At 37.4% G+C, this 13,523-nt stretch overlaps 1 protein-coding gene across 6 annotated transcripts in view; it reads right to left on the bottom strand.

Annotated features, from left to right (window-relative positions):
• The window catches only part of LOC113994551 (sodium channel protein type 1 subunit alpha), a 92,591-nt gene that overhangs the window by 46,975 nt on the left and 32,093 nt on the right, over positions 1-13,523 (bottom strand). For 4 of the 6 annotated variants that reach the window (XM_039388004.1, XM_039388003.1, XM_039388005.1 and 1 more), the window contains 5 exons: positions 9,128-9,246; positions 3,851-3,940; positions 2,943-3,071; positions 2,328-2,419; positions 952-1,224 (listed from right to left, as the gene is read on the bottom strand). In XM_039388004.1, the coding sequence (XP_039243938.1) occupies positions 952-1,224; positions 2,328-2,419; positions 2,943-3,071; positions 3,851-3,940; positions 9,128-9,246 (703 nt within the window). Of the gene's footprint in view, positions 1-951; positions 1,225-2,137; positions 2,230-2,327; positions 2,420-2,942; positions 3,072-3,850; positions 3,941-9,127; positions 9,247-13,523 lie in introns of all 6 variants that reach the window. The other 2 variants (XM_027733731.2, XM_039388007.1) reach the window with 1 other exon arrangement.

The raw sequence follows: 13,523 nt of genomic DNA on the forward strand, positions 1-13,523 counted from the left end.
GTGCTGTTCAGGTAGGAACAATGAACTGTGCAAACACAAAGTGAAAACTCAGTGAGGTAGAAATCTGTAAAAGATTCGGGAGCAGGTAGACAGCAAGCTGAACAATGCTACAGTTTCAAACAACAGCAAGCTATATTGGATATATGAAACAGAAGTATAAGCCACTATGCTACCACATCATCCTTATTCTCTGCTTAGTATTCCTTATGTGGAGGAGAAATGCCTAATGTGGATACTGTACTTTAAAAAGGATATTTATGAACAAGAAAGAATCCAGATGAGAGATCAACATCTAGAAAATACACTGTAGGAGAAAACGGTTCATGATCTGGGTTGTTTGAAATAAAAGAAGACTGAAAGAGGAGAGAATACAGCATGGAAACATAAGAATAGTCTCTAAATACTTCAGAGACAGTGATTAATAGGAGGGAATACTTTGGTTTTGATGATTTTGTTGCAAATAAATTTTAAGCAAAAATTTTAGCAGGAAAAACTGTTAGACTTCAAAAAATTCCCTTTCTAATAACAATGACAGTGAAGGATAAGAATGGATGGATGATGAAAATACTGAGGACTTCATCACTGGACTTCTCACTTTATGTCAGAAGTCTCTGATATCTGTCAGAAATGACACAGCATGCTACTGCTGATCTTGCTTTGGAGAATCGGAAAGGAAAATGTTTAAGACTATTAAGTAACTTTAAGACTCCTTTGAACTCCTTTCTGTCTCAGGTAAGATGTGAATTTGGCAGATGGAGCTGAGAAAAAGACATATATCAAGTAGTGAGACCATGTTCCGTGTTCCCTCTTCCACACAGGCCTTTGGAGCAGATCTATGAGAGAGAGAGAACACTTCTGCTCTGTCTTAACTAAGTGTATTATCCCCTCCTCTCCTTACTTCTAAGAACTGGGTCAGCCACAAACAGTGACAATTCTGCAGACAATACTTACTTTCATCTTCAATGTACCCCTTCCAGTCAAATGGAGTCACTGTTGAATTAACCAATGTACCATTTTCACCTATGGTGCTGTTAAGCTGGGAAGTTATATTTGTTTCCAAAGTAAAGTTTTCTGGAGGCCACTGCAGGCATTTATTCCTCAGGTTGCCCATGAACAACTGTAGCCCTATCAGTGCAAATACACTCAGACAAAACACAGTCAGGATCATCACATCCGAGAGCTTCTTCACAGACTGAATTAGGGCTCCCACAATAGTCTTCAAGCCTGCAAATGGAAAGGAATTTTTATTCTGATGTTGGAAACTTTTTCAAAGCATAAAAATGACAGTGTTCCCCACTAAAGTCACAGATTTCATGCATAAGCCCAAATAAATGATTGTAATGTCTGTGAAATAACATTTTTGTGAAGAGCTTTTTCATTTGTGAAAATGAATAAATAGCTGACATTTATGTTCATTTGAAACCGTGAATGGAATGAGTTGCATATATTTCAAAACACTTGTTTTAATGATAAAACAAGCAACTATTCTTTTTTCATGCTGTACATGAATCTCACATAAAAGTCTTCTTACTTTTCATTTGTCAATACCTCTTGCTCCAAACCTTTGCTACTATCAGTTTTATAACATACTAGATTTAGAAGACAGTAGTAAAAAGCCTGTTCAACAATAAATGAGATTAAAATATAATGCTATAAAACTGGAAATGGTTTGGAAAATTGTAGATTTTTAAGATAATAAATCCCCCATGCAATGCCCATGCTATTCTTTATTATCTTATTCCTTCATCTTACTAAGTCAACATTTCAGACAGTTCTATTTTTTACACACAAATATTCACAACAGATACCACATAACATCATGTAGGTAGGATACACATGGGTAAGAAAACTTCAGGGATACTGATATTCGTTGAATGTGGAGAAGAAAGCTTGACGTCATACGATGCAAACCACACACACTGTGTACTGCAATGTCTCATGCAAGAATCTGTTAAACTCAAAGGCTGATTTCAAAAGGAAAGTGCTCATGTTAAAAAGCAAAGAATCAGAGATTTCAGTGAATTCTGATATCGCCTGATTCCTTCTTTTTTTGGTGGAAAGAAATAAGATGTTTAAAAAAATATGAATTTCATTTCAATGAATTAAAATCAGCCTCAGTGTTTAACCTCTCTCTCACCTGGAATGACTGATATTGTTTTCAAAGCTCGGAGAACTCTGAATGTTCTCAACGCTGAGACATTGCCCAGGTCCACAAACTCTGTCACATATCTGTAATAGGGGAGTTCACACACAAACACAATGACAGGATAAAAAGGAACAGTTGGGAGGTACAAGGGGCCTAACACCTTACACCAGTTACTTCTTACCTGGAATTACAGAAATAGTTTTCAAAGCTCTCAATACTCTGAAAGTTCGAAGAGCTGAAAGATTGCCTAGGTTTACAAATTCTGTTACATACCTGTAGGATTAAATCACAGTTATTCAGAATTTAGGCAAAGTTTATGCTACTTACTTGGGTCTTTCATCAAGACCGCTTTGGCGTTTTTAGCAAAAAACTTAAATAGCAACAGTCAGAGGTTTACCTTTCACTGCAGTTTGCCTTGCATTAATACACTTTCAGAGCCTTCAGCTAAATTAAATGTCTCTGAAGTGAACTGTACTGATTTTACTTTGAAAGCCTAAAATTTATCTAGACTAGATTGGTAAGTTTGGAGAATGAAGTCAAAGGGACGCTCCTTTTCTGCTCCGGAAAAAAAAAAAATGCAGGACATGAAATTAGCCTCTCTAATACTAGCTGTACTAATGGCTTCTGCAGTATTTATGTTTACATCAAAATACGCATTTTAGAAAGTAAAAATTGGTTTAGACAACAGTAAATTCATACAAGATTTTCCATTTAACAAAATTGATATGTATTGATACTAATTTCATGCCCTTTTTGCCCTTCACTTCCAAAGAAAAAGCAAAAAACAAAAACTTACGCAAAGGTAATGACAGTGAAATCAAGCCAGTTCCATGGATCTCGAAGAAAAGTAAAATCTTCTAAGCAAAAGCCCCTTGCAATGATTTTTATTAGTGACTCAAATGTGTAAATTCCAGTGAATGTATACCTGAAAAATATAGGAAAAATTTAATCAAAATAAGTAACAACATTTTACATTGATATTCTGGCAGAAACATGACGATCAAACAAAAGAGTTTTTTATTTCAAAACTGTAGAAGAAACAAACTAAATAAGCAATTTCTTCTAAAATGCATTGTGTTCATGATAGATACTTGTGTATTTACATGCATTAGTTGTGACCTGTTGTCGAAGTACAGCAGTGCTGGTCTTGTACAAAAATCAAAATAAACAAATCCATAAAATAGATAACATATTAAAAATCTATTAGTGGCATTCAGTTGAAAAATATGCAACACTAACATAACTGTTAACTGTGTAAGCTGTGGGCATAAGTTACTGGATACTGTCTGAATCATTAACATCTAAAACATCTAGTATTGACTCAAAAGAGGGAAGAACACAAGCACGCACTGAATTCTCACTTTAGTAATACTTTTACTTATATGCTGTTCTTAACTAACATGTACATATAGGTGCCCATGGTTCTGCTACTAAGGGAAGAATAAAAACATTGGGTAGGTGCTAAATCATGAAGAGAGAAAACCAGTGGAATCTCAGGAGAACACTATCTGTAAACAACTTTGATTTTTGCCACCCTTGTTCTACCAGAATTTAAATAATTATTCAACATTTCTACATAGTTTAGAAAAGAAAGAGTAGTAGTGCCTCAGAATAGTTCCTGCAAGCACACCTTACACTGCAGTTATTGGCATGCTGACTTCTAGAGGAACAGCCAAAGTTATATTTAAATAATATGCAACTTACTCTACATTCTTTGTCCAGTCTGGAGGGTTACTCATGGTCATAAATACGCAGTTGGTCAAAATAGTGCACATGATAAGCATGCTGAATAATGTAGATATAGTTAAGGAAAACACAACAGTAATTCACACAATATCACATCAATCATATGTCTTATATACAGTAAAATATTGCCATTTACACAAATCTTTTAGACTTTCATAAACATTGACATACGTTTTGCTTAATCTCGTAGTTTTCAGTTTAGCATGTTAAACTTTACTATTAGTCTTGATTTGTTGATGCTCTGATGTTGATTTGTTGGTGTCCTCATGTTTTGTTTTCAGCTGCTACTGAAAGGTGAAGGAAATGGCTCTCATACCCTGGGAGGCAACACCAGCTGAGCAACAACCAAAATTGAAACACCTTGCGTAAGAATACAGTTTGCCTTATGTATCTGGCATGACTGAATAAGTGTTAGTCTTTCAGTTCTACAGGTTTGGTACTAAACTCAAGAGCTGGCCTACACAAGGTAAAAAACATTTCTTCTCTTTACCCTGGGTCAGAATTGAGCTGAGTCAGTGCCACTCCAGCACCCAGCACAGCCAGGCTGTCAAAACCAGAACAAAACACAGAATAGTTTTTAATTGTTGAAGTGACCACATTCCATGTTTCCCTAACACTAGCTTAGCAGTACGTGCTTCAGTCAGTGAAACAGAAATCCACAGAGAGCTCTCAGATTAAGGTGAATAATTTTCCAATATTACTTTTGGGCTCTCTCAAAACATGGGTTAGTGGCAAAGGCAGCCTCTAGTTCTACCAATGCTGTAATTTGAAACTGGCTCAATAGTACCTCGTAGTCAATTGCTTCAAAAGCATGGAAAACTGGTGGAGATTAAAACTGGTGAAAATTAATTTCCATTTGAAGTTTCAGCAAGGAGCATTTAGGTGTTTTGGAACTGTGAACCCCAGACTCAGAGGGGCTGGTGCTAGGGAGCTCAGACAGTTCACTGGGGCTTCATTACATTCAACGCAATGTTCTCGGTTTACCAGATCACTGGCTCTACAGACACTACAATCCTTCCCTTTTTGTGACAATAAACTCAATTATTCAAACATTAGGAAATACTGAAGTAACCGAACTAGATGAAAACATGACTCAAAATGGCCACATGATGGCAGCAAAAAATCTCTGCTACACATTTATACCAAATGCTTAATTCTTATTTTTTCTCTAGTCATCTCTCTAACTGAGGTGTTTCTTAAAAATAGCTGCATCAGCATAACTGACAAAGAAGCTAGTTTAAACTGAAGAAAGCTAATCACAGCTAAATTTGAATCTGAGAGACCAGGACTTAAATATTTTTATTTTTTTTAAATCAAGTAGATAGCATGTTGTTGTTTGGGGTATATTTTTATACCATGGACAAAACTAAAATGAAACAAAACCCAAACCAACCAACCACTATCACCACTACCAAACTCAGACCAAAAACCCAACCCTTTATTCTAGGTGAAGGAGGAATAGGAGAAGTAACATCATGGTCTAAACTTGTCAGAAGATTGGTGTGATCATTAAGATCGTTGCTTACAGCTACTGAAAAATTCAAACTTGAGCATACCTTTTCAAATAAACAGTCAAATCACAGGGAAGGATTTAGCTGTCTGATTCCCATAGATAGGTGTGTGACCTTTGTCTAAATACCTGACCCGGAAGTGAATATTTTTATCTATTCCAGTAAGTGACTTAACTAATTTTTGAAGACCTCATCACCGTCTATAACTACCTGAAGGGAAGTTCTAGCCAGGTGGGGGTTGGTCTCTTCTCTCGGGCACTCAGCAATAGGACAAGGGGGCACGGGCTTAAGCTCCGCCAGGGGAAATTTAAGTTGGATATGAGGAGAAAATTCTTTACAGAGAGAGTAATCAGGCATTGGAATGGGCTGCCCAGAGAGGTGGTGGATTCACCGTCCCTGGAGATTTTTAAATGCAGATTGGACGTGGCACTGAGTGCCATGATCTAGTAAATGGACTGGATTTGGACCAAGGGTTGGACTCGATGATCTCGGAGGTCTTTTCCAACCCAATCAATTCTATGATTCTATGCTGTCATACAAGCTTTGTACAGTAAAAATTGTTTGATGCCTTAGAATAAATTATTGGAATGCCTTACAATGCTTTTCATCACAGTCCACAGACAACTCTAAAGAGTCTGTCTTAACATGATTGGGAAATTCCTTTAAATAAAGAGAATCCATTTTGAAATCCAACTTGGAGATGCCTGGCTGCAGCTTCTGTCTTCTCATAAAAGAGCTAAAGTACAATGTCCTCTTAGAAGAGCTGAGGTTTTATCCCTGTGCAGTGTGTTATGTGCTTTCAAGTAAGTACTGTATTATCATTCATAACAAAGGCCACAGGTAGGTCCTTGTACATTGCTCACTCTGTGAGCTGCAGGGCCAAAGTGCTGTTCACTCTCAAACAGAACAGCTGCCCAGTAAGGGCTAACATACTTTGAAATATAAATGCTGATCATGCTTTCCCTTATGGGAATCTCAAACACAACTGACACATTCAATATCTGTGCATCTCTTCCACCTTCTCCCACATTTTGAGTGACTGATTTACAAGCTCAATGTTCCCTTAATTTACTATTTCACATAAGTAAATAATTCTGATTTATGATGACTTCTTCATGGAAACGAACTGTCTTTTTCATGCTCTTCCCAAAGAGGCAAGCAGTAGGGTTAGAGGCATCATACAGCCTCAAGCTAATCAATTAGAGGAGCAGCTGAAGTCTCTTGTAGTCTGCGGGACTGGTAGAAGATGAAGATTGGTAAAAAAACAAACACTGCCAATTGGTTTCACAGATAACTGCAAGTAGTGAGGTCACACTGAGGAATACTGTAGTTTCAGCTTCCAAAGATTTGCACAGGGGTACTTATATGCTTTCTGTAGAGCATCTTCCTATTCCTTTCTAATTTTCCTTAACACTCTGCAGCTCCAGCCACTGCCACCTCCCTTTTTTTGTCTGCTCAACACTCCACCTATTCTCATCTTGTCATCCTTTCCTATTAATTGCCAAAGTCTGGCCATTTCCCATCACTCTTGTGTTGCCCCCTTAGTTTCCATGCTCTACCTTGAGTTAGGCAGACAAAAGGGAAAAATACCAGGAGGTGAGTCAGCAGAGAGAAATTCATGCTGTTACCAGTTCCTGTATCCAGTATTACAACTGGTACCAGCAGTGAGGAAGAATATTCGTAGGGAACATCTGTGAGCACTGGGAAGAGACACACTCTTTCTTTGCAGGGAGAACAACATCTGCCCACATATCTGACCACATGTGATCACAGTGCCCTATACAGAGGTTCAGAGAATTTGGAGGACATAGAGATGAAGATTTTCCAACTGATGTGCCAGTTTCTTTGTGCTCAACACATCTTTCAGCCTGAAAGGCACATTTCTATTACAAAGGCCAAAATGCCAACATCTACCAGAAAATGTGAGGGCAGTAGAGAGTTTATAGATAAAAGTCAGAAGGTTATTAAAAACAGTAATCAATTTTACCCCCTAATCCTTTTTGTATAGGTGGCTAACCTTGTATAAACAGCTGAAATTAAACTACAGTATGGAACATATTACATGGTACTTAGTTAAAATTCTTTCATATCAGTGTTTGTACCACAATGAATAATAATTTAAAAAAAAAAGAAAGAAAGAATAAGAAAGTAACAGAATCTACACATCTATTCTTATGTTTAAGATTAAAAAAAAAATCCTATGTCTATATCTAAGATAAAAATAGCTCCTCCAGTACTTGGCTGGTTGCAAAAAAGAAATCAGTCCATATAGTGAAAGGAAGCCTCCTCCAATAGTAGAGCTAAATTGCACAATCACACAATCAGTTAATAGATAGAAGGAAAAATACTGAAATTGCATATTGTCTCTTAAATTTTTTTTTTGTTCTTACTGCCCTCAAGACCAGCTGGACACTCTTTGAACACAATTAAGAGAAAGTTAAAGCCAAGACCAAACTCAGTAACCAGTATGCCAGTGAAAAGCACTACTCACAACTAGCCCAGAAGCAGGGTTAGAAGGTACTGTAAATCAGTCTGTCATGTGAATGGATGAACATTCATTAGAGGCTGCAATCTGACAGTATTTGGACGTGCTTTCTCACCATCACCACCACTGTGTCTGTACAACTCTGTCAGGTCCCTTAGCTACTGTCCCCAAATGCTCCCTGACTCCTTTCCAGATACCTTCCTCTTCTCTCACTGCTTTAACTTCCCAGGAGCTCAGAGGAAAAGGTATTCTGAGTCAGCAACCATCAGCCTTGTTTCTTACTTTTTCCAAACACCTAGAAAATTCTGCCAGCAGTCTCTAATAATAAGGCTTCTGCCTTGACAACTTGTTCAATGTTAAAAGTCTTACTGTCACACTGAAGTTTTAATTTGGTAACTACATTTCCCAGTCCTGAGGTTTTGCAAAAAAACAAGTGCACCAAAATCTCACCCACTAGAAATTCCCATCAACCTGTTACGATCATCAGGCAGCAATCCCACATGTCAGTCTAAAGCTTTACCTTGCACACCATCCCATCAGTTATGGCCCCCAATCTGTCCACCATCTGCATGTACAGATGCTTTGCAAACCGCCTGCGGGAATGCTGCCTATGCTTTCTGGCAATCTATTAAATTTGGCAGAAGCTTATGGTGCAACTGGGCAGGATTGGGAATGTGAGAATCAGCATGCATGAGCCAGGCTTTCAGGAACACAGATCAAACTGATCCTGAGGATGGCCCCACAAGGAATCCAAAAAGGCAGTATAAACATACCCTGACCTGGCTGATCCTAAACAGCTGCATATCTGCCTAAATGCTTGCAAAACTCAGAACTCTTCTGGAATTCATGAGCACAAACTGCATTTTTTTAAAAGATGTTACTATTTATAAATAGGCTTCAAAGTGCAAAAAAAACCCCAAACTGGGATGCAAAAAAATATAATTCAATCTTAAGATAAATCTGAAAAAGTTTTCCTGAAAAATTAATCAAGATGGGTTCTTAAATCCTTATACAGATTTCTGCAGCAGAAGAACTGAAATTCAAGAAAATAGTTTGATTCAAAAATCAATGCATTTATAAAATACATACATATTTTCTCATATTTATAAAACCTTACCATAAGTCTTCCACTGTAAAATAAAAATGACAGCCTACAAAAACATTTATATATGATGAAGTAGTTATGTGTTTTCTTAATTTCATTGTGTAACATTTTGAACAACCACTAAAAAAGGATATGAATGTACCAAAATTTTAATAGCTATTTTTCTAAGAGGATTGAAGGGAGTTAAAATGTACAGGGCAGAGGTGGCACTGAATCGGAAGATTGCCTTCCCTTTATTCAATACTATAAAGGTCTGAAAAAGAGAAAGAAAAGACATTTTATAAGTGTTTATTCACTGTAGATACTCCAAGTGACCAATCACCAAAATTGTAAATTTTTGAACAGTTAATACACAAAACCCATGACTAATTTTTAAAATAAAAATTATTTCCAGTACTTACCTGATATACCTGACATATGAAAATATAATTAATTCATTAATGTTTTTATACTTCAATAAACACCTCGGTCTAGTAATATGATACATTTACATGTGTTTCTTGTAAACAAAGATGCAGAAATTATGAACTAAAATTATAATCTTATTCATGTTTTCCCACAGAAAGTTCTCTCTTCCTATTTGAAATACCATAAGCAGGGAAACCTCACATGGATATTAACGATATATTAGTCTTACTAACTAGAAGTCCTTCTAGAAACTGATTTAATGGACTATATACTTGTTCATATTTTTTGTTCTAGTCTGTTTCTTGGTCTTTGTGCTATGGAGAGAGGGAAATAGCAGTAACATTGCTTTGCTTCCACTGCAGGCCATCATGGCTGCAACAGCATTAACACTACAGGAAATGTGGACTGTCAGGTTTCTTTGTGTCACTAAAGTGTTCTCCAACGGCAAGATCAATCCGAAAAGAACGAAAACACTGCAGAAGGCTCAGTAACTCAGAAGAAACCTGCATCCAGTGGAAGGGATGATGCAAGGATTATAACCTAAATTCAAATGAAATTAAATAGAAATGTCTAAAATTGCCTTTTTTTTTGTCAGAGTTGTACATTTTGCAAATAAGCTATGAAAAATCCTCCTTGATTTTCATTATGTTGCTGACAAAATGTGCTATAAACTAGCATGCAAGTGGAAGTGTGGGAAAGGGTATGTTGGTCTTGTCTGGTGTCCAGGAGATCAAGCATCATTTCTAGACTGTAAGCAAGTGAACTATAAGATTATTTCTGTGAAGGCTGGAAGACAGAGAAAATATGCCAAGGAGGTTCAAGAAGGACAATTCTTCAGTCTGCTGAGATTTGGAAAGTTCATTATGTATGACCCACGAAGTACAGATAGAAATCTTTAGGAGCCCACAGGAGGTGGAGAGAGATGCACAGTTGAGGGTTTCCTTGACCAGTCTGTTACAGATGACAAGTACTGAAGGCAGAGGAGAAGCAAGGATTAAACCCTGAGGAAAAGTTGTTCCAGTCCCAACTCACTTGCTGACTTCTTCCCCGAGCTGTGTCTCTGTCACAGCTCTACACAGCACACCCTCCCATACAGACCAAACCCCTTACGAGTAAGGGACATTACCAGTCAGACTTTACACTGTCTTGAGTCCAAACTCAAGCTGTGTAGGAATAGCATAAGATACGCATTTGTTTTCTCTGCTTCTGCACAGAAATGGAGAAACCGCATATGAAGCTGAGGACAGCCTGAGCTAATGTTTCCAAATTACACTTCCAGTTACAGCTTACAGGTAACAACAACCTGCAGATGACCTGACCTTAAACAAAGCTTTCATTTCAACTACTGAAGCAACCAAGCAGAGGAATGATTTTTTGGCACAATGTTTTAAAGCCTCACACCCCAAGGGGGAAGGTGAGTTTCCCCTCCCAGGTCTGTCCCCAGCCCCCATGACTCATCTCAGAAGCCTCCAACTCCTGCTCTTTGCTTTTGTAGTTAGCTATGAGGTACTTGACAAAATGTATTAAAAAATCACACTCCCTACTAACTCTGTATCTTAGACTACACCACCTACATTTAGTCAACCTACATTTTTTTAAAAATCTTTGAACACAAGCATATTAAACATACATCTATTTTCTAACATGCCTTATGGAAAATAACAGCATGCTGGCACAGCTCCAGTTTCAGTTGGAAGCTGCTGCTATTTTAGCTGTTCTACTTTCTGCTGCCCTGCATAAGAAGAACCAATAAAACATAAATTCCCTAACTCCATTTTAACTTTTCACTCAAAGCATCTTTCTAACTCGAGCCTTCAGAATGACTTTATTGGTCCTCTGACTTCTAGCCTTAGACATGAACTAAAATTGTATCTTATCTCTGGAGAAGAATTTTCATTAAAAAATACAAATAAGAGCTGATATCCAATCCCTGTGTAAGCTTACCCCCCTGGTATGCCTGCTATATCTCACTCTACTCCCAACCCAGATGCAAGCTAATGTGTAGGCAGTGTGGATGAACATGAAATATTATACCCAAAGCTGTCAGGACAAAGTAGACATACATTGAGAAAAGCTAAAAAAATTCTACGTGAATTGTAAGAGTAATGCTCCTCCTATATGAAGGATTACGTATACTTTTTAGGGCTTATGTTTTATAAAGTGCTTAATTCATTTTTATAAAGGCACAAAGTGTGAATATAAATTCAAAGAATTCCCTGAAGAGAAGTCCCTGATTTGCTGCTTTTGTATTTGTAACCTAAAACCCAGTTCTTTAACTTCTGCCATATTTGAAAGAAAGCCAGAAACTGCATTTTGGGAAGGGCAAAGGAGGAGGAGTAGTGTTTCGAGAAGATGTAGCTAAGAGAGAATAATAGTCAACACTGAACAAAGATATGGTCTCCAAGAACCTCTTGGGACAAAGAGTTCCCAAAACCTTATTTCTGTTCTCCTTCCTCCTAGTTAGCTTTACACATAGTTTCTGGAAGGTTACATTTAGCAGGCTGACTGCTACCCCATTGCATTGCCACTTCCTACAGTTAAATAAACACCATCTAGAAGCTCACAGGACCTTTTGAAAGACTGGAGGTGACATTGTTGAGCTGGGTCCTCAGTTTCTCTGGAAAAACTCCAATGGCAGCTAGAACAAGAGAGTCATGGCATATGGGAAGTTGCCATTTCTTGGGTTTGTGGTTATCTTTTGAAACCATGTTTTCTAGCACGTCCTAACTGTTTGCTTTGTTAGAACTTTTCACTTAAAATTCTACCACTTGCAACCATGAAAATTTCTAAAATCACTACTGCATTCAACTTTACTGCTGTTATAAAGTTAAGTGAAGCAATTTTATGGAATCTTTTTGGTTTTTTCACAACCCAAGACAAGTCTGTGAAAGCCAGGAGTTAGTGATTTGATCAGATATTACCTGATATTACCAAATGCCAGGACAAAAAGAGGCATCTTATCTGATAGACATCATTCAACATCCTTCTAGCAAGAGGCAGGGCATGGAGTGGCAGTGAACAATGCTATATCTCTATTATAGCAGGAGGAAAGTGAAGTTTTACCCCCTTAGTTCCACCTATTCTCTCCTTCCTCTTTAACGCAGCAGCAAGGTTTAGGGGAAAAGAGCCAGCCCTTAAAGTATGAAACTAAGTGGACCAGATTTTGATTCATGCCCACAGGTCAGGATCTTAGGGGGTTCCAGCTGATCTTTTTTCTGTAGACAGTGATGTGAACATCGTTGATCCTTTGTGATGTCAGCTTGAGCATGAACAGGCAGTCACTATTATACTGGGAACACACTGATTTGCACTTGCACAGAAGCAGAACACAAAAAATGAACAAAGTTTCGATTCAAAAAAAAAAAAAGGTGATGCAACCCTTTAGGATGTTAAACTTCACAGTTCTAAAGGCGAGCAGTATTGGCCACCACAGTCAGCAGCATTTCATTATAATGAAATCAGAAGGATATGAGAACAGTATTGTATTCTATTATAATAAAATAATTATGTTTCAAGGGTACTGTTGCTGGCATTTGGCCTATCTGTGATACAGTGTAAATCAAAAATACTGTCAGGTGTGTAAAACTGCTCTAATGGGCTATTCTGTTGTCAAACAGTTGTTAATTTTTTCCTTTTGCCTTCAATTTCAGATTAATACTGAGCATGAGTATGACCTCTTTGGTGGTAGATTTTGCATAGAAGCACAGTTACAAAAACATAAATCTAGTATAACTATTTGCTTTTTTTTTTCTCTTAACAGGTTTTCACATTTTAACTTTTCATCTCAGGGCTACCTTAGGCATAAATTAGGGCTCTCAAATCAGTTCAACACATTTATTTATTCCTGTCCTTTTTTGTATTCAACTGTATCAAATCATGGCACACACAAATCTTTTGCTTAGAAAAAGGAGTCTCAAAGATGAAATGTAAAACACTCTAGATGATCTTTCAGTATTCAGTGCATGCAAAAATACAGTGAGCTCGACCAACTTTTCCTTGACCAAAATAGGAAAAAAACCCCAAAACACCAGGAAGTGGGATGCAATACTTGCATATGAGGCAAATGATGGGTGATTTCATTCATGACCCTAATTTGTAATAAAAAAGATATTCCTAAAAACT

This window comes from Pipra filicauda, unplaced genomic scaffold (genome assembly GCF_003945595.2).
Source record: "Pipra filicauda isolate LSUMZ 115617 unplaced genomic scaffold, ASM394559v2 scaffold5_size6683894_pilon, whole genome shotgun sequence".
Classification (NCBI taxonomy): domain Eukaryota; kingdom Metazoa; phylum Chordata; class Aves; order Passeriformes; family Pipridae; genus Pipra; species Pipra filicauda.